At 35.5% G+C, this 19,063-nt stretch overlaps 1 protein-coding gene across 1 annotated transcript; it reads right to left on the bottom strand.

Moving 5' to 3' along the window:
• Positions 1-7,042: 7,042 nt before the first annotated feature.
• On the bottom strand, positions 7,043-7,990 carry LOC110290330 (olfactory receptor 5AK3-like). The gene has a single exon (XM_021156854.2). It carries the CDS (start codon positions 7,988-7,990, stop codon positions 7,043-7,045), a length of 948 nt encoding a protein of 315 aa, XP_021012513.1.
• Between the last annotated feature and the right edge of the window lie 11,073 nt (positions 7,991-19,063).

Raw genomic sequence — 19,063 nt, 5'->3', positions numbered from 1 at the left:
ATTTTGACTGTCTCAAGAGTGTTATCTAATTTTACTCATTTTTATTAGTTTATTAATTGTGCTTCAAACTCTTGAAATTAATAGAAAAGACTATTTTTGGAGGCATTAATGAGGTCTACACAATTTTGGTGGCTTCATAATATTTTTGTATAATTTAGGTGATTATTTTACACTGAAACTTTGTGAAATGTTTCCAGAGGTGAGCTTTGGGGAACACAGTAACACAGTGAGCATAAGTAGTTCTCCTTCTTACTGTGCACTTCTTACATAGTATTTGATGTGACTGATAATTCTGTTGGACTATGTCACTGAATTTTAGGGATTTTCTTTTTTATAAATGGTTTATTTCTTAAAGATTTAAAAATTATTTTTAGTAAGAGAGAGAGAGAGAAAAAGACACACACACACACACAGAGAGAGAGAGAGAGAGAGAGAGAGAGAGAGAGAGAGAGAGAGAAAGAGAGAGAGAGAGAGAGAAAGAGAGAGAGAGAGAGAGTATGTGCCCACAGAAGCCAGAAAATGGGTTCAGATCCCCTGGAATTTGAGTCATATGCACTTGTGAATTCACAATACATGTTCTGGAAAGCATACTATGCCCTCTGAAAGGGCAGCAAGTGCTTTTAACCATGGAGCCATCTCTCCAGTCCCTGTCTGTCTTATTTTAAAGGGGTGTTATGTCAATGAAATGTACAAAAGTTTTTGAATTAAGTCATAAATATATGATTTTGTAATAACAGTACACATTTGTACCTCAAAAGATGGAATCAGCATTGTTGATTACTGATTTATTAACATCAAGAAGATCAAATCCTAAGCCAGCAATAGAGAAAGCTTATGATTGACTACATTTATCTTGCAGAATTCCTAAAATGTTCAGGGACTGATATTGCTAGATCTCCCCAGAGAGGACCCAAAGGAGTATTAAAACTATGGGCATTGATTCAGAGCCCTCTGAAAAGCAGATCATCAGTTACAAATTTGACTGTAACTCATAGGCCATCAATTTACCACAGGCAACAATGCTTCTGTGACTTACAGTGTTAATACTCAACACAGGTCAACAGATACCCCAAGCCTGAAGACAGAAATAAACACCATGGGAAAAAGCAGGAAATACGATTAAAAAGCATTATCCTTTGAGTCAAATAACTCAGCAACCTATCATCACCTTCTACAAATAATAAACAGAAATATAACTACTGAAGGATATATGCTAGTGCTGAAATAATTACTGAAGAATATATGCTAGTGTTGAACACTACATATTGTTTTCATTCTGTAGCATACTCGACAGAGTTGAATTTTGTTTATATAATTATAATTTATATAGACTTATATCTGTAAAATATTATTTAATTTATGTAATAAAATAATCGTATATTCAAATATATTTATATTTCTACAATATCTTTTATAATAAATATATTATATATAAAATATTGTATATGAAATAGTTGTATTTATAATATATGACATAATATATAAACATTTATAGTAAATATATATTTATATATACCATATAATCATATAATTAAAGGAATTACTTATGAATGAACAAATCATGCTCTAAGTGTACACACACACACACACACACAAGCACGCACACAAAATACATGAGTGTAACTGAAATATGTTCCTGGAGAATATATTAAAATTAAGGGGGAAGTAAATATTATGTAGAAAGATGTTTTTTTCTTTATTTTGAGTGACTTATTCCTTAATGCCAGATATCAATAGCAGAAAAGATACAACAGCTCCTCAGAATCCCACATGAATATGAAAGCAAGATATTTAAAAAACCCAAAATATCAAATGTTTAATTTGGACACACATACAGAATTGCATACACAATCAAGAGGGATTTATTCCATGATTGCTCTGGTTTCAGATGTGGAAACCAATCAGTGTAATCAAATACATTCACTGCAGAAAGAAGAAAAATAATCAAATAAATTTCTGGATAAAGACATTTGGAAAAATTCAATTCTTCTTCACTATTGTACAAAAACCTCCTACTGTCAGTTCTTATTCAATGTAAAAAATTTACAGGAATTATCTCTGATGATCAGAGACTAAATGCTTGCCTCCTAAGATCAAGAACAAGGTGACTATATCCTCAATTCTGTTCTGATAGTCATCAAACTTCGGAAAGTTCTACCCAGTAACACATTCCAGGAACTACAAAATAGCACTGCCCTACTTGCAAAAGATACAATGCTCTATGTTAAGGAGCTGAAGAAATTTCATAATAAAGGTGATCATATGAAGCGCAATAGCATTTCTATACTGGCAATAGAGACTGATGGGAATTGAGACTTAAAATATATCTTTATTGGTGGCTGAAAAAATGAAATATTTAAGCATAAACATAATAAAGTATACATAAGACTACTATACAGAAAATTAGAAAGTGTTGATAGGAGAAATAATAAATATTGAAAAGGAACACTGTTCACTGCTGTAGCACACACCACAATGAAACAGTCTTCTCAATTACTAAACAGATGTGACCATGGCTATTAAGTTTTAAGCACTATTTAAAAATTGACGTTGAAGAGAAAAGCTAGGTAAAATATCTAAACCAGTTAATAGAAAAGAATTAAGTGTATGAATCAAGCCTCTTCCCATGTCTAAGACCCTACTGTTTGGGTTGCCAAACCCAGTGGCTGCTTGTCAAGGACTGCCACTTTGTGGCTATGTGGGTTATAAGCCCCAGTAGAGTACCTACTGCAATTATTTTGCAGAGTGGAAATAGCATTAAAGCAATTCCCAGCGACTTAGCATTATACCCTTACCAGAGAAGCTTCTTTATTCAGTGGATGGCTGTTAACATAGAGACTCTGTCAAGGGTCAGAGAATGAGAGATTACAGAACTCTCAGCCATAATAACACATCTCTATAATGACCTCTCCTTCTGTGGCTCAGGGGTCATCAAGAAAAAGGGGGCAAAACAGTGTAAGAGCCAGAGGCAGTGGATGGTAATAAAAAAAACTGTGAACAAACAGCAGTTATGATACACAAGCAAAAGACCTGGGATAGCTTAAGCCAGACAAAATTCCAGCATGGAGAGAGGAGATGGCCATGAAGTGAACTCTTAGTTGAAGAGCTATTGGCAAATTGATGGCTGTCGAAAGAGGGACAGTCAGTTTTCTTTATGGGTATGGGCCCTGGCAAGTTTGACCATCCTCTACTGGATGACTACACATCCCAAATATTTGGGTTACACAAACTGGACTTAATGAGTTTTACAAGGTTTATGTGTGTGAGGGCAAGGTTAGTAAGAAAAGAGGTAGATTTTGGAGGAGTTGGGTGAGAGGTAAATGTTAAAAATACATTACATGAAATTCTCAACCAATGATTATGAAACGAAGAAAAATGCATGTAGCACTCCACTTGCTTTCAGAACATTTTTTTTAATGCCACTATGCTAACGAACACTCCAATATTGGAGGGACAGGCACACAATGAAAGCACATTAGGGCTCCTAAGAATAAACTGAAGACAGGTGCATTCATTAGTTTTTGATTAAAAGGCAAAAATCATTGAAAAAGTGATACTGCTAGATTATTTGACTGTCATTAGAATGATGATATATGCTCAATTCAAACAACACACTGTATAAAAATAACTCAAAACACACAATATGTTTAAATCCACTAATACAGTCATGAAACATTTTAAAAGTAGGGAAAGTTTTGTGTCCTACAGCTAGTGAAGAATTCTTTTTCATGATGTGCAAAGTAAAATAGATAAATGAAAATAGACAAATACATTGAACTCTCAAAATGTAAAGTTTTACTTTGTTAAAAACTTGGTTAAGAAAATGAAAGCCTTAGTGCAGAGTTGATAAAAAAAGTTTTGTATCTAAACCAAATAAACAATCACACAAAGAATAAAAGAAAAACCGAATTAGAAAATTGGAAAAATATATGAAAAGACTATTTCACCAGGGGAATATATGCATGAATACATGAAAACCACTCAGGCTTTATTAGCCATTAAGAAGATGCAAATTATCAACATGATGGGATATTATCATACCAAGCATGATGAGCTATTGCTGCTCAGCCATCATCATTGCAAACAAAAAAACAGTGGCAAAACTAAAGCTAGCAAAGACTTGGAGCTATGGGTCTTTTATAGATTGTTGTGGGCATGCAAAACGTCATAACTATTCTCCAAAATAACTTGGAAGTATTTAAGGAATGCAAACATACAGTCCAGTCCCTGTACCCATAGCCAATTTTGCTTACACAAAACTTATGCTTATGTCAAAATGTGCAAAAAGTTTCAAAAAAGCTTCATTGGCAATAATTTAAAAGTGTCAACAGCTAAAATGTTCTTTAGCAAAATGTTGGTTAAACAAATCTCATTATGTTACACTGTGAAACAGCACTTAGAATCAGAGAGAAAGAAACATGGGCAACTGGTGACTCTCCATGGCAATGTCTAATTTGAAAAGGTCATATAGTGTATGATTTTACTTATAACGTCATCAAGTTGGCAAGATTTTAAGATAAAGGTGAAAGTAGTGATTGACTTAAATTAGAACTAGTAGGTGGTTGGGGTAGTGCGTTTTTAAGTGGAAGATGTGACAGATCTCTGTTGGATATCTGATATCTTGTCTAACATGAAGGTTATGAGAATCTATCGAAAGAAGTGAGAAAATGCCATATGACTATATGTTTACTGTACCAATATCAAAGCTCTGGGTTATTATGCAAGCCTATGGTTATTATGCAGGATGCAATCATTGAGGGAGAATCATCTAAAGGTATGGGTGGAAATTTTTGAATTATCTTTAAAAATCTCCTGTGAATCTATAAGCATGTAAAACCTGAAAGGAGTTAGTAGAAAAACATAGAGCCAGCTGTGCAGAAATACAAGGATCCAACAAGCAAATTTATGCAAACTTCTCAGCATAGGACAAGCACTGAGTGAGCTCACCCAAATGGCTGTGATAACAGATGCTAAACAGTGATTATTAGTTGACCCAATTATGTTTTCTTTACCTTCTTTCCCAGGAAGTGCTCAGCCAGATGAAAACAAACCTCTTCACCCATGATGGAGTTCATCCTCTGGGCGTTGGGGAGACATGCTGGGACTCTCCCTCTGTTCCATTGCTTCCTGCTCACACTGCAGTGATCACAACTGATGGAAAAAAAAAAAAACGACATTTATTTTTTTGTTGTTGATGTTCTGGTGTTGCTTCTAGATTTTTCTCTCTGTAGCTGGTTGAGGTGACTGTCAATTAAAGCTTCTATGTTTCTTCCTCATCAGGGAGTTTATAGCTGAGGCCTAAGGGATATATACTCTCTTGACAATCTGAGGTCTCCAGGGCTTAATAGGAATTGGATAAACAATAATCATTAGTGATTATAAAAATTGCACATGTTAATCATAATAAAGGGTTTCATTATGATAATTTTATATAAACATAGAGTATATTTTGATTATGTTTGTTCCCTATTAACCTCTCTTGTCCTCTTCCACTCCTTCTGTTCCTCCTAATTTTTTTTTTTTTTACAGTTAGTCATTTTAAATTTGTTTGTTCATGTGTTTGCATGATTCTCTGTGTGTATATGTATATGTATGTGTGAAGGTGCATGTATCTGCGAGTGAGTAGAGGACAAAATGATGTAACTGATCCCTTACAGCTGGAAGTATAGGTGATGTAGGACTCCCAGCTTGTTACGAAAGTGCAAGGATCTGAACTTTTCTCCTCATTAGCAAGTGTACCTAACTGCTGAACTATCTTTCCAGCCCTCCTTTGCCCCTAGCTAGTCTTTTTTGACTAGTAAATTTTTTTCTGTATAAGGCCTTTTACTTAATGATACTTTATTTCTAGAGAGGATAATTCTTTCTCATGCTTGTCTTTAACAAAAGCTTATTATCTATTGTTATAAATCAGGTTCAATATCCTTTCATATTGTTCAAGGGCCATATTTATGAAGATATCAGTGTAGAGATAAAATACTTGTGGATGTAATCAGTGAAAAGAGATCAATATCTAATCTAAATGTCTCCATTTGGTCCCCAGGGTGACAAAGAGGAAAAGTACTTTGTAACATTACATTGACGGTTTATATTTATTTTTAAAATTACATTTGTTTTTTTCTTTCATTTTACCCTAAAAAAACCCACTTCTTGTGTGATTTTAGTATAATTTTATAATTTCTCCTTTTTCCTCCTTCAAAATTTTCCATGTAACCCTCAGTGAATTTCTGTAGATATTACTATGATGACAAGCATTATCTACATGACTTTCATAAATGCATAATAGTTTTTAGGCATTTACTCCTGTATGCATTTTATATAGAGGAATAGAAAATATTTTTAGGAGTTTTTCTTCCTAGGGCAAGAAAGAGATGGAATAAGAAAAAGGAGGGTGATTATTGACATAAATAATTTCCCTGATATGCTAAGAATGTAATACATGTGAGATATATCGTGTAGAAAACATTACCTAAACTGTAAGATAATATTAAATAATACATGTATTTCTGTGTAGACTTCTGTAACAATTAGAATCAATTAATAAGGTGGCAGTTATTCTTTAACCAGCTACTACTCCAAATAACCACACAAAGACCTTTTTAATATTTCAAAGCTTAGGCCTTAGCTTTGAAGATTTTCAACTAGTTTATTTATGTTAAATCCACCTTCTATCACCATTCAACCACATGGCTAGCTGTACCTTCCAGGTCCTTAGTCCATGTCTTTCTCCCCTCATGTCTCCTGGTGAAAAGGCCTTTCTCTTTCTTTTTTCCAGAGTTCTTTTTTCTGTCCCAGGAAGTCCTGCCTATCTCTATGCCTAATCACAGGCTTTATTTTTTTATCGACCAATGAACTTGGGAAGCAAGGTTTGCACAACAAAAGCTGGTATACATGAGAATTTGCTTTTGGGGCAACTAGATCTAGGGGTACAAAATTTAGCATTAGAATACATAACATAAGAGCACCAGACCAAACCCAACATTCAGTTTCAGAATTACTGCACTGTGGAAACACACGTCCATGAGACACTTTGATGGTCCCGGTATCAAGGATTTGATTTCAATCTTAAGAACTTTCTGCTCATTGCTTTAAAACCTTCTTTGACTTCCTTGTTTCTCAGGCTGTAGATCAGAGGGTTCAGCATGGGGATCACAATGCCATAAAACACAGAGGCCACTTTCATATTCTCCTCAGAATTTTCCGAAGGAGGCTGTAAGTACATGTAAGCAAGGGTTCCATAGAAGATGGTGACTGCTGTCAGGTGGGAGGCACATGTGGAGAAGGTTTTCTTCCTCCCTGCAGCAGAGGACATCTTTAGGATGGCGGCCATGATGTATATGTAGGAGAAGATAATGACTAACACAGTGAACGTCAGGTTAAATCCAACAAAAATAACAAGAAGCATGATATTAATATCAATGTTGGAGCATGAAAGGCTGATGATTGGGACAACATCACAGAAAAAGTGATTGATATTTTTGGAATTACAATAAGACAATGAGAATGTAAATCCTGTGTGTACAGAGGAATTTATTGATCCCATGAGATAAGAAAAAGCTACTAACTGAACACAGAATTGCCGAGACATGATTATGGGGTAGCGAAGGGGCTTACAGATTGCCACATACCGGTCCACTGCCATAACAGCGAGGAGGTAACAGTCACTGGTTGCAAATGTGGCATAGACCAACAATTGTATTACACATCCTGTATATGATATGGAACTGTCTTCTACCATGAAGTTCTGTAGCATCTTGGGAGTGATGGCAGATGTGTAGCAGATATCAACAAAAGCCAGGTTTTGTAAGAAGAAGTACATAGGAGTCTGAAGTCTGGAGTTAGTGTTAATGAGGAGGATCATCCCAGTGTTGCCCACCATGGATGTTACATAGATCACAAGAAATACAACGAAGAGGATACTCTGAGTATTTTGCTGGACTCCAAATCCCAGAAGATAGAAGTCAGTGACTTCAGTGGTATTTCTTTGTATCATGACTATCAAGAATCTGAAGGAAACATAGATAAGAGGGAATAATTAGGACTTCTTGAAATGAAAGGGTTCCGATTTTCAACATTACTTTTTAAAAAAGCTTTTATTTTATTATATATATATACATATATATACATATAATATATATGTATGTGTGTATGTATTACCTAATGTATGCATGCATACCACATGCATACAAGGCTCACTGACACCTGAAGAGGGTGTTAGAATCCTTAGAACTGGAGTCATAGACAGTTGTGTGCAGACCTGTGCATGCTGAGAACCTATCCCAGGTCCTCTGCAAGAGTTGCAAGCACTCTTCAATGCTGTGTTCTTAGTCCCTCACATTAACTTTTTGACATTAGGTGTTCATAATAAATACTAGCAATTTTGATCTGTATCAAGAGACCATTACATTACCTATGTATTTGAGCCAAGAATTCATTTTCAAATCAAACATGCTTGATAGAAGAATGCTGGCTTTGAATGTATAAATCTATCAAAATCTAGGTAGACATAGCTTTCTCCTATAATAAGTAAGTTTTTATGTTTATATAAGTTAATACTAAATTTTTATTTTGTTCTTTTAAAATAGCCTACAGCTTTTCTTATTTCTTTCCTCTTTTAATCATTTAATTCTGCAATTAGTAGGAATCCATGCAAGGAAAAGGTTCTGATACACACTCACACTCCACATATTTTATGATTTTCATCACATGATTTTTTTTGTTATATTTTTGCCAGCTATCATCTAAAGCTTCACAAATGGATATCTTATAAGATAGATACTTGACACTTCCCATGGCATTTCTCCTTTAAGTCCAGTGTTATTAAAATCTTGTGGCAACAGTTTAGTACTTATAGTATCTTGTTTTAAATAGTAACAACTTTTATTTTCTTTTATTGATCTGTAAAGTATAGAGCCAATATGCATTCATATAGTGTGAAACTTCAAACTCTGTGATTCACTGCCATGACATGTAAACTTCCTTAAACCCTCTTACCATGTCTGGAGGACTCAGTAGTGCAAGTCTAGCTGATGCTAAGCTTTCTCTGTAGCTGGACCAGTCTTTTATTTTCCTGTGTTTGATAAGTCAAAAAGACTTTTGGCACTGTGCAGTATTGAACTCAGGGATACATGCGCTAGGCAAACACTTTACCCTTGAGCAATATTTGCAACCACAGGATACTAAAAGTTAGCTATTGAATTGCATCACAACTAAACACAAGATTGAATTTTTGCTTTGCCATTTTGTTCATTTATGTGTATATACAAAATGTCAAAATGTGACCTGTAGAGAAAAAATACCCCATGTCCCCAGAACATCAGTAGAGTGCTCCATTACTTTTCCATCAGTAACTCTAAGCAGTTTTGTGTCATCACTGAGAAGTGGTCAGGAACAACTTACCCTTAGCAAAGGAATGTGGAAAACTGTCAGTGTTCACATTGGCTTCTCTGGTACTTTCCTTGAGAAAGAAGCACTACAGGACATATAAAATGAATGAGCAAGACAACTGAAGGCAGTACCAGTTTAATGAGGGCTGAAATGAGTAAATTCTAGGAAATGATTTCCTTATCCAAATGAGTCAGAAAAATAGGCAAAATGGAGCCCTTCAAAGCAGATTGTTCCTTGTGAGGAAAAGCAGTGACCAGGCAGATCTAGACTAGGTCCATTTAAATTACTCTATAGTCCAGATGTGTGGGAGGTGGGAAGGAATTGGAAGGAGTACAGGAAGAGGAAACCATAATCAGGAAATGTGTGAAAAATTTATTTTCAATAAAAGAATAAAATATAAAGAGCTCTGTATATAGGGTGATGCTGTTTGGTTTTAGTCATTGTATATCCTAGTAAAAAGATATAAAGTTACAGACACATATTTGAGAGCTAAGAGCAGTCTTCCCACCATTTCACAGATAAATCATATGGGTCAAGAAAGAATAGACCCAATATGAATTATTTCTTTTGTGTGTGTTGTAGACATTTCCTAATAGAATACAATAAGAAAATGGGCCACTATCAAAATATTTTAAATAAAGCCAATCTATTCCTAATCTCAGCACTTCAAAAAACTGTGTATATAATTTAAAATCACCCACAAATGAAGTACATAATTTGTATTTATTTGTGTAGTTTTGCTATGCTGAAAATAGAAAAAAAATGGTGAAAAAAACCTAAAAGGCCTAAACATAGAGACACGCCACATTCACGTGTTAGGAACTCAATGAAACAAAACATCATACTGAGACACAAGTATAACATAATTTACATTAAGTCGTGCAAGACTCTTTTTGAAATATAGACCAGGATATTTTAAGATGTATGTGGAATGGAAAAGTTGTTAGAATAGCTAAAGTAATTCTGAGAAAGTGGCATGTGCAGATCAATCCACTTGATACAAATATCTATATTCTAGCCATGGTGACCAATGTTAATGTTGCACGAAAGATAGACATATATATAAAGCAGAGTAGAGAGCTAAGGAGTAGATATTCACAGGTTCAGCCCACCTGACATTAACAAAGCTGCAGAAGCCCGTGGGAGAGAATAGTGGTGCTTGTTCATTTTAACATATGACTCTGGAATATCTGGCCATCCACCGGAAACGTGATGAACTCAATGCAAATATTACACTATATACAATTATTTAATTATTTTATATACAATTATTATTTAATAATAAATTATTTAATTTATTATTTATATATTTTATTTATATATAAAACAATTGCATATATATTTATATTTATATGCGAAATATAAAGCCACAAGAATTTTAGAGAGGAGCAGAGGACAGAAAGTGTGTACCAGGCCTCAGTGAAAGGTTCTTAGACATATTAAAAAGCAAAATTCATTAAAATAAACAAATACATTGAATCTTATAAAAATTCACATGTTGGCCCAAAGATCTGGTTCAGAGAAGGAAAAAGCATGCTACAGTCTAAGGAAGATTTTGTAATATACATATATAATGCTAGACTTCACACTAGGGAACTCTCAAACTGAAAACTTTGAAAAAATTAAGTTAGAAAATTAGAAAGATACATGAACAAGTTTTTCACCAGAGTTCATTATAAATAAACAAATGGAGTATTTCCATTTTCTTATTATGGGCCCACAAATTATGAATACGATAAAACCATCATACTAACAACAATATTGCATGGTGTTAATACATATTATGATTGATAAAAAAAATAATTCAATACCAAATGCCAAGAATGATGCACAATTAGTAAATTCAACAATTCAATCTCAGAATTGTTGGTGGGACTGCAACACGGTAAATCACCTGAAGAAAAGTTCAGTAGGTTTCTGGAATTCTAGATGTAAGGCCACCACATGGCACTGCTTCTGTTTTCCTGGTTTGTTTTGCACAAGACTTACTCCACAGAAAAACAGGTCAACAAGTTGTCATAGTATGCACTTGTAATGGATCCCACCAATCCAAATGCTCAAAATAGATAATTGGTGAACCAAATAATGAATAACCATAGTGTGGAAAAATATTTAAAAAGAAAGACTACACTGTTGGTAAATGAAGCAATTTGTATAAACTTCAATGCCTTTTTTGCTGAATCAACAAAAAGCTCATTTCCAATATCCACATATTGCATAATTTCTGTTTCATAACATTATAAAAATGGCAAAATTGTAGAGATGAGGAATAAATTAGTGATTAGTAGGACTTAGAGATACAGATAGGGAGAGGTGGTGTGTCTATGTACGATTAGAAGGTAATAGTTTGCATAAAATACAAGATCTGTTTGGAATAACCTGTATATTTATCTGTATGCTGCTTGTATAAGTTCACTCAAATGAGAATCTGGTAGACTCTTGCACTGTAGCATCAAAGTCTTGACTCTGGTGTCATAGTGTAATATACAAGACGTTAACTATTATAGAGAACCGTAGGGTTTGTTGGAGCTCTCTGCACTATCTTTGCAACTTCCTGTGTGTCTATACATTTTCAAAATAAAAATAAAACAATAAGAGGGAAATATAAAACAGGCTTTACAGAGACGTAAGGTTCATTTTAGCAGTGCATTAAGTTTCCAGAACAGGAGTCCACACCAAATGAATGTTCACCAAATGGCTAAGCTAACACACAGTATTGAATGTTTGGTTAACGAACTGGAAGTTTCATTATCTTATTCACTCATTCACTGTCTTTCCCAAGCAACACTCAGACAATTCAAACCCCTCACTCCATTCCATTGCATCAGCAGGGATGACGAATGGCTTCCTGGACTTCGGAGAATTAGGCTGGACTCTGCTTCTGGCTTGTTGCATTTGCAGTTTCTTGATCACACTTCAGAGCAGTACATTGTGCTGGTGATAGGATTTGCTTACCTTGCCTGGCCCAACAGAGTCCTTTTCTGCAGCTGGCTAAGGTAATTGCCTACCTAAGCCTTTCTCTGTGGGTCTTCTCAGCAGGAAGAGAATAGGGATTAGTACTGGGAATGAGGCTCCAGGGGCTGAGTCGGAAGCGAATAAACATCAGTTCATCTGTTATTCCCTGCAGGAAATCATAATGTTCCCGAGGGGGACAACGTTTGCTTTTGGGTTACTTCCATTAGTCTGTTTGCCTGATTTTTGATATATTTCAATTTACTTCCTTTTTCCCTCTCTCTCCCTCTCTCCTTACTCTCTTCCTGTCTTCTTTAATCACCCTTCTTCCCTTTCATTCCTCTCTTCCCTATCTCTTCTTCTCTTCCTCCTTTTCTTCTGGAACCCTCTCTGCATTATTTCCAACTTTTGTCACTCTTTGCACTCCTTTCTTTCTCTTTGAGTAGCAAGTCACACATATGGTAATAATTTTGAAATATGTGCATAGAATAAAAACCACACACTTCTCCAAGATTGATTTCTAGTCTTTTTTTTTCTTCTTTGAGATCATTCCTGCCCCTAGATCTTGTTATTCAGCAAGCTATAAACTATGTATTGTGTTTTAAACATATTGATATTTATATTTTTATGCCACTACTCACAGATGATAGTGTTCTTCTCAGTGCTTTGCAGCTTGCATTTCACTTAATATTCTGATGGATCAAAGTATGTCAGTACAGAGAGAGGTCTCAGTCTTTTTTGTGGTTGCATTATATTTTTCTGAAAACCCAATTTCTGAATCTGTTTAATTTGCTCTTTTTCCATCGTCAAACATGTAGACAGTCTCTAACATTTTACTAATATAGATGATGATAAATGTCACTGTGCTTCTACAATTTTGATAATTGTTTTTATATTTCTTGCTTTTGTATTCCTAATTTCTGTTATTAATCCTTTTAAAAATGCATGTTGCTTTTGTATCTCAGCACTCAATTATCTTATTTTCTCACAATCATTATACACACACACACATATATGTATACATACATATACATATATATGTATACATACATATACATATATATAATCTAGTGAGAATTCAATTTAAATTATTCTTGACTTTATTTGCTCTACTTCTATACATCTCCCTTTATTTTTCTATAAACTTACAGATTTCAAGGGCTGAGGATTGATCTAGATTCTAGAATGTTGTCCATACTAAGCAAGTGTTCTACCACAGACCCACATCTCATTCCTTCCCCAAACATTCTTACTAAGCTACATACAATTGATAAACAGAAATGTGCACACTTAACATATATGGCTGATTTTTTGGAGACATACTGTATCCATTAAGCATTAACTATGATCATTATAATAATCATACTTATCAACTCTAAAAGTTTTCCAGTTTGCCTTGTGTGTGGTAAGAACACAGATTTTGTCCCCTTAACACTTTAAAAGCCTAATTGTTGACTTAAGACATTTATGTGAGTATGATACCACATCATTAAATGATGAGAAATGTATCATGAGGTGATTTTACTGTCAGACAATCACCAGAGTGTAGCTACACTCTCATGGCTGGTATAGTTTGCTGCATACTTGGGGTACATGGCCTAGCCTATGCTCATAGGTTATAAAGCCATGTTACTGAACTAAATACTGAACTTTTGTAAACTGTAACATATTGTAAGAATTTGTGCATATAAACTTATACAGATACAGAAAAATACATTAAAATACAACATAAAAATCAAACATGAAAATTTGCTGTGATGGCTAATATTGGTTTTCAGCTAGATATAAGTTGAAGGAAGCAGTCTCACTTGAAACAGTATTTCCATCAGAAACATTGGCCTACAGGCATTTTCTTAATTGCTAATCTATGAATGAGGGTCCAGGCCTCAAGTATGTATGGGTGGGCCTGGTTATATATAATGGTCCCTGAATGTGACTAAGGGTGAACAATCCAGTAAACATTGCTCCTCTATGGTCTCTGATTCAGTTCTTGCTTAAAGTTCTTCCCTTGGTTTCTGCCAGTGGTAGAATGTGAGCTGGAAGTGTCAGCTGAAATAACGCCCTTCCCACTCAAGTTGGTTTGGTTATTGTATTTATTATAACAGCAGAAACCAAACTTAAAAATCTGACTAGGATATGTACCATGAAGTTGTTTTAAATGAGTCACTGAATAATAGGTGGGTGTCTGTGGAAGTCCTAAATGTTATTCCCACTAGTTCAGGCTTTATAAATACTGCATACTTGGGCCACATAAATTTTATTAAAAACACTAAAAGTAATTATAAATCAGCCTACTGTAAATTTATACTTCATAAACTTTTAAGCCTTTTGACCCTTGTAATATCACAAACATGTTTTCTTTATAGGTTTTTTGTTTGTTTGTTTGTTTTTTCGAGATAGGGTTTCTCTGTATAGCTCTGGCTGTCTTGGCACTCACTCTATAGACCAGGCTGGCCTCAAACTCAGAAATTCGGCTTTCTCTGCTTCCCAAGTGCTGGGACTAAAGGCATGTACCAACACTGCCTGGCAAGATTTTTCTTTTGTAAGCCTTTTTCTGTATGTTTTTATCCTTTCAAAACTTTAAATAAACATGAATATATAAATGTTTGCTTTCAATGTCCATGGAGACAGCAGAAGAGGTAAGGGGATGGAAGACATCACATGACTAAGAGGATGGGAAGGGGTGCTATAAAACTGTTTTCTTCCTTCCGACACATAATAATCAGAACAACAAATGCACTAAATAAAGATAGAATACTAAAAGCAGTAAGGGAAAAAGGTCAAGTAACATATAAAGGCAAGCCTATCAGAATTACACCGGATTTTTCACCAGAGACTATAAAAGCCAGAAGGGCCTGGACAGATGTTATACAGAAACTAAGAGAACACAATTTCCAGCCCAGGCTACTATACCCAGCCAAACTCTCAATTACCATAGATGGAGAATCCAAAGTATTCCACGATAAAACCAAATTCACACATTATCTTTCCACGAATCCAGCACTTCAAAGGATAATAACAGAAAAAAACCAATACAAGGACAGAAACCACGTCCTAGAAAAAGCAAGAAGGTAATCCCTCAACAAGCCTAAAAGAAGACAGCCACAAAAACAGAACACCAACTCTAACAACAAAAATAAAAGGAAGCAACAATTACTTCTCCCTAATATCTCTTAATATCAATGGACTCAACTCCCCAATAAAAAGACATAGACTAACGGGCTGGCTACAGAAACAGGACACAACATTTTGCTGCTTACAGGAAACTCATCTCAGAGAAAAAGATAGACACTACCTCAGAATGAAAGGCTGGAAAACAATTTTCCAAGCAAATGGTAGGAAGAAACAAGCTGGAATAGCCATTATAATATCTGATAAGATTGACTTCCAACCCAAAGTCATCAAAAAAGACTAGGAAGGGCACTTCATTCTCATCAAAGGTAAAATCCTCCAAGAGGAACTATCAATTCTGAATATCTATGCGCCAAATACAAGGGCAGCCTCATTCATAAAAGATACTTTAGTAAAGCTCAAAGCACACATTGCACCTCACACAATAATAGTGGGAGACTTCAACACACCACTTTCACTAATGGACAGATCATGGAAACAGAAACTAAACAGGGACACAGTGAAACTAACAGAGGTTATGAAACAAATGGATCTGACAGATATCTACAGAACATTTTATCCTAAAACGAAAGGATATACCTTCTTCTCAGCACCTCATGGTACCTTCTCCAAAATTGACCACATAATTGGTCACAAAACAAGCCTCAATATATTCAAAAATATTGAAATTGTCCCATGCACCCTATCAGATCACCATGGACTAAGACTGATCTTCAATAACAAAATAAATAATAGAAAGCCAACACACACGTGGAAACTAAACAACACTCTTCTCAATGATACCTTGGTCAAGGAAGGAATAAAGAAAGAAATTAAGGACTTTCTGGAGTTTAATGAAAATGAAGCCACAACATACCCAAACTTATGGGACACACTGAAAGCATTTCTAAGAGGAAAACTCATAGCTCTGAGTGCCTCCAAAAAGAAACTAAAGAGAGCACACATTAGCAGCTTGACAACACACCTAAAAGCTCTAGAACGAAAGGAAGCAAATTCATCCAAGAGGAGTAGACGGCAAGAAATAATCAAACTCAGGGGTGAAATCAACCAAGTGGAAACAAGAAGAACAATTCAAAGAATCAACCAATCGAGGAGCTGGTTCTTTGAGAAAATCAACAAGATAGATAAACCCTTAGCCAGACTCACTAGAGGGCATAGGGAAAGTACTCTAATTAACAAAATCAGAAATGAAAAAGGAGACATAACAACAGACCCTGAAGAAATCCAAAACACCATCAGATCATTCTACAAAAGGCTATACTCAACAAAACTGGAGATCCTGGATGAAATGGACAAGTTTCTAGACAGATACCAAGTACCAAAGTTAAATCAAGATCAGGTTAATGATCTAAACAGTCCCATATCCCCTAAAGAAATAGAAGTAGTCATTAATAGTCTCCCAACCAAGAAAAGCCCAGGACCAGATGGGTTTAGTGCAGAGTTCTATCAAACCTTCAAAGAAGAACTAATCCCAGTTCTTCACAAACTATTCCACAAAATAGAATCAGAAGGTACTCTACCCAACTCATTCTATGAAGCCACAATTACTCTGATACCTAAACCACATAAAGACCCAACAAAAATAGAGAACTTCAGACCAATTTCCCTTATGAATATTGATGCAAAAATCCTCAATAAAGTTCTCGCTAACTGAATCCAAGAACACATCAAAACAATCATCCATCCTGACCAAGTAGGATTCATCCCAGGGATGCAAGGATGGTTCAATATACGAAAATCCATCAATGTAATCCATTATATAAACAAACTCAAAGACAAAAACCACATGATCATCTCGTTAGATGCTGAAAAAGCATTTGACAAAAATCCAACACCCATTCATGATAAAAGTCTTGGAAAGATCAGGAATTCAAGGCCCATACCTAACCATGATAAAAGCAATATACAGCAAACCAGTAGCCAACATCAAAGTAAATGGTGAGAAGCTGGAAGCAATCCCACTAAAATCATGGACTAGACAAGGCTGCCCACTCTCTCCCTATCTATTCAACATTGTACTTGAAGTCCTAGCCAGAGCAATTAGACAGCAAAAGGAGATCAAGGGGATACAAATCGGAAAAGAAGTCAAAATATCGCTTTTTGCAGATGATATGATAGTATACATAAGTGACCCTAAAAATTCCACCAGAGAACTCCTTAGCCTGATAAATAGCTTCGGTGAAGTAGCTGGATATAAAATTAACTCAAGCAAGTCAATGGCCTTTATGTACACAAAGGATAAACAAGCAGAGAAGGAAATTAGGGAAACAACACCCTTCTCAATAGTCACAAACAATATAAAATACCTTGGCGTGACTCTAACTAAGGAAGTGAAAGATCTGTATGACAAGAACTTCAAGTCCCTGAAGAAAGAAATTAAAGAAGATCTCAGAAGATGGAAAAACCTCCCATGCTCATGGATTGGCAGGATCAACATTGTAAAAATGGCTATCTTGCCAAAAGCAATCTACAGATTCAATGAAATCCTCATCAAAATTCCAACTCAATTCTTCAAGGAATTGGAAAGGGCAATCTGCAAATTCATCTGGAACAACAAAAAACCTAGGATAGCAAAAACTCTTCTCAAGGATAAAAGAACCTCTGGAGGAATCACCATGCCTGACCTAAAGCTGTACTACAGAGCAATTGTGATAAAAACTGCATGGTACTGGTATAACGACAGACAAGTAGACCAATGGAACAGAAATGAAGACCCTGAGATCAACCCACATACCTATGTTCACTTGATCTTTGACAAGGGAGCAAAAACCATCCAGTGGAAAAAAGACAGCATTTTCAACAAATGGTGCTGGCACAACTGGCGGTTATCATGTAGAAGAATGCGAATTGATCCATTCCTATCTCCTTGTACCAAGGTCAAATCTAAGTGGATTAAGGAACTCCACATAATACCAGAGACACTGAAACTTATAGAGGAGAAAGTAGAGAAAAGCCTCGAAGATATGGGTACAGGGGAAAAATTCCTGAATAGAACAGCAAAGGCTTGCGCTGTAAGATCGAGAATCGATAAATGGGACCTCATAAAGTTGCAAAGCTTCTGCAAGGCAAAAGACACCGTCAATAAGACAAAAAGACCACCAACAGATTGGGAAAGGATCTTTACCTATCCTAAATCAGATAAGGGACTAATATCCAATATTTATAAGGAACTCAAGAAGGTGGACTCCAGAAAATCAAATAACCCCGTTAAAAAATGGGGCTCAGAACTGAACAAAGAATTCTCACCTGAGGAATACCGAATGGCAGAGAAGCACCTGAAAAAATGTTCAACATCCTTAATCATCAGGGAAATGCAAATCAAAACAACCCTGAGATTCCACCTCACACCAGTCAGAATGGCTAAGATCAAAAATTCAGGTGACAGCAGATGCTGGCGAGGATGTGGAGAAAGAGGAACACTCCTTCATTGTTGGTGGGATTGCAAGCTGGTACAACCACTCTGGAAATCAGTTTGGCCGTTCCTCAGAAAACTGGACATCATACTACCAGAGGATCCAGCAATATCTCTCCTGGGCATATATCCAGAAGATGTTCCAACCGTAAGAAGGACACATGCTCCACTATGTTCATAGCA

The sequence above is a fragment of the Mus caroli genome, unplaced genomic scaffold (assembly GCF_978045245.1).
Source record: "Mus caroli unplaced genomic scaffold, Mus_caroli_1 scaffold_2, whole genome shotgun sequence".
Taxonomy (NCBI): Eukaryota; Metazoa; Chordata; class Mammalia; order Rodentia; family Muridae; genus Mus; species Mus caroli.
Note: the sequence above shows the minus strand (reverse complement) of the source record. Positions and strands in the feature narration are given on the sequence as shown.

What these genes read in the sequence shown, in the direction of transcription:
- LOC110290330 (XM_021156854.2), bottom strand. Translation starts at nt 7,990, where the DNA reads ATGATACAAAGAAATACCACTGAAGTCACTGACTTCTATCTTCTGGGA.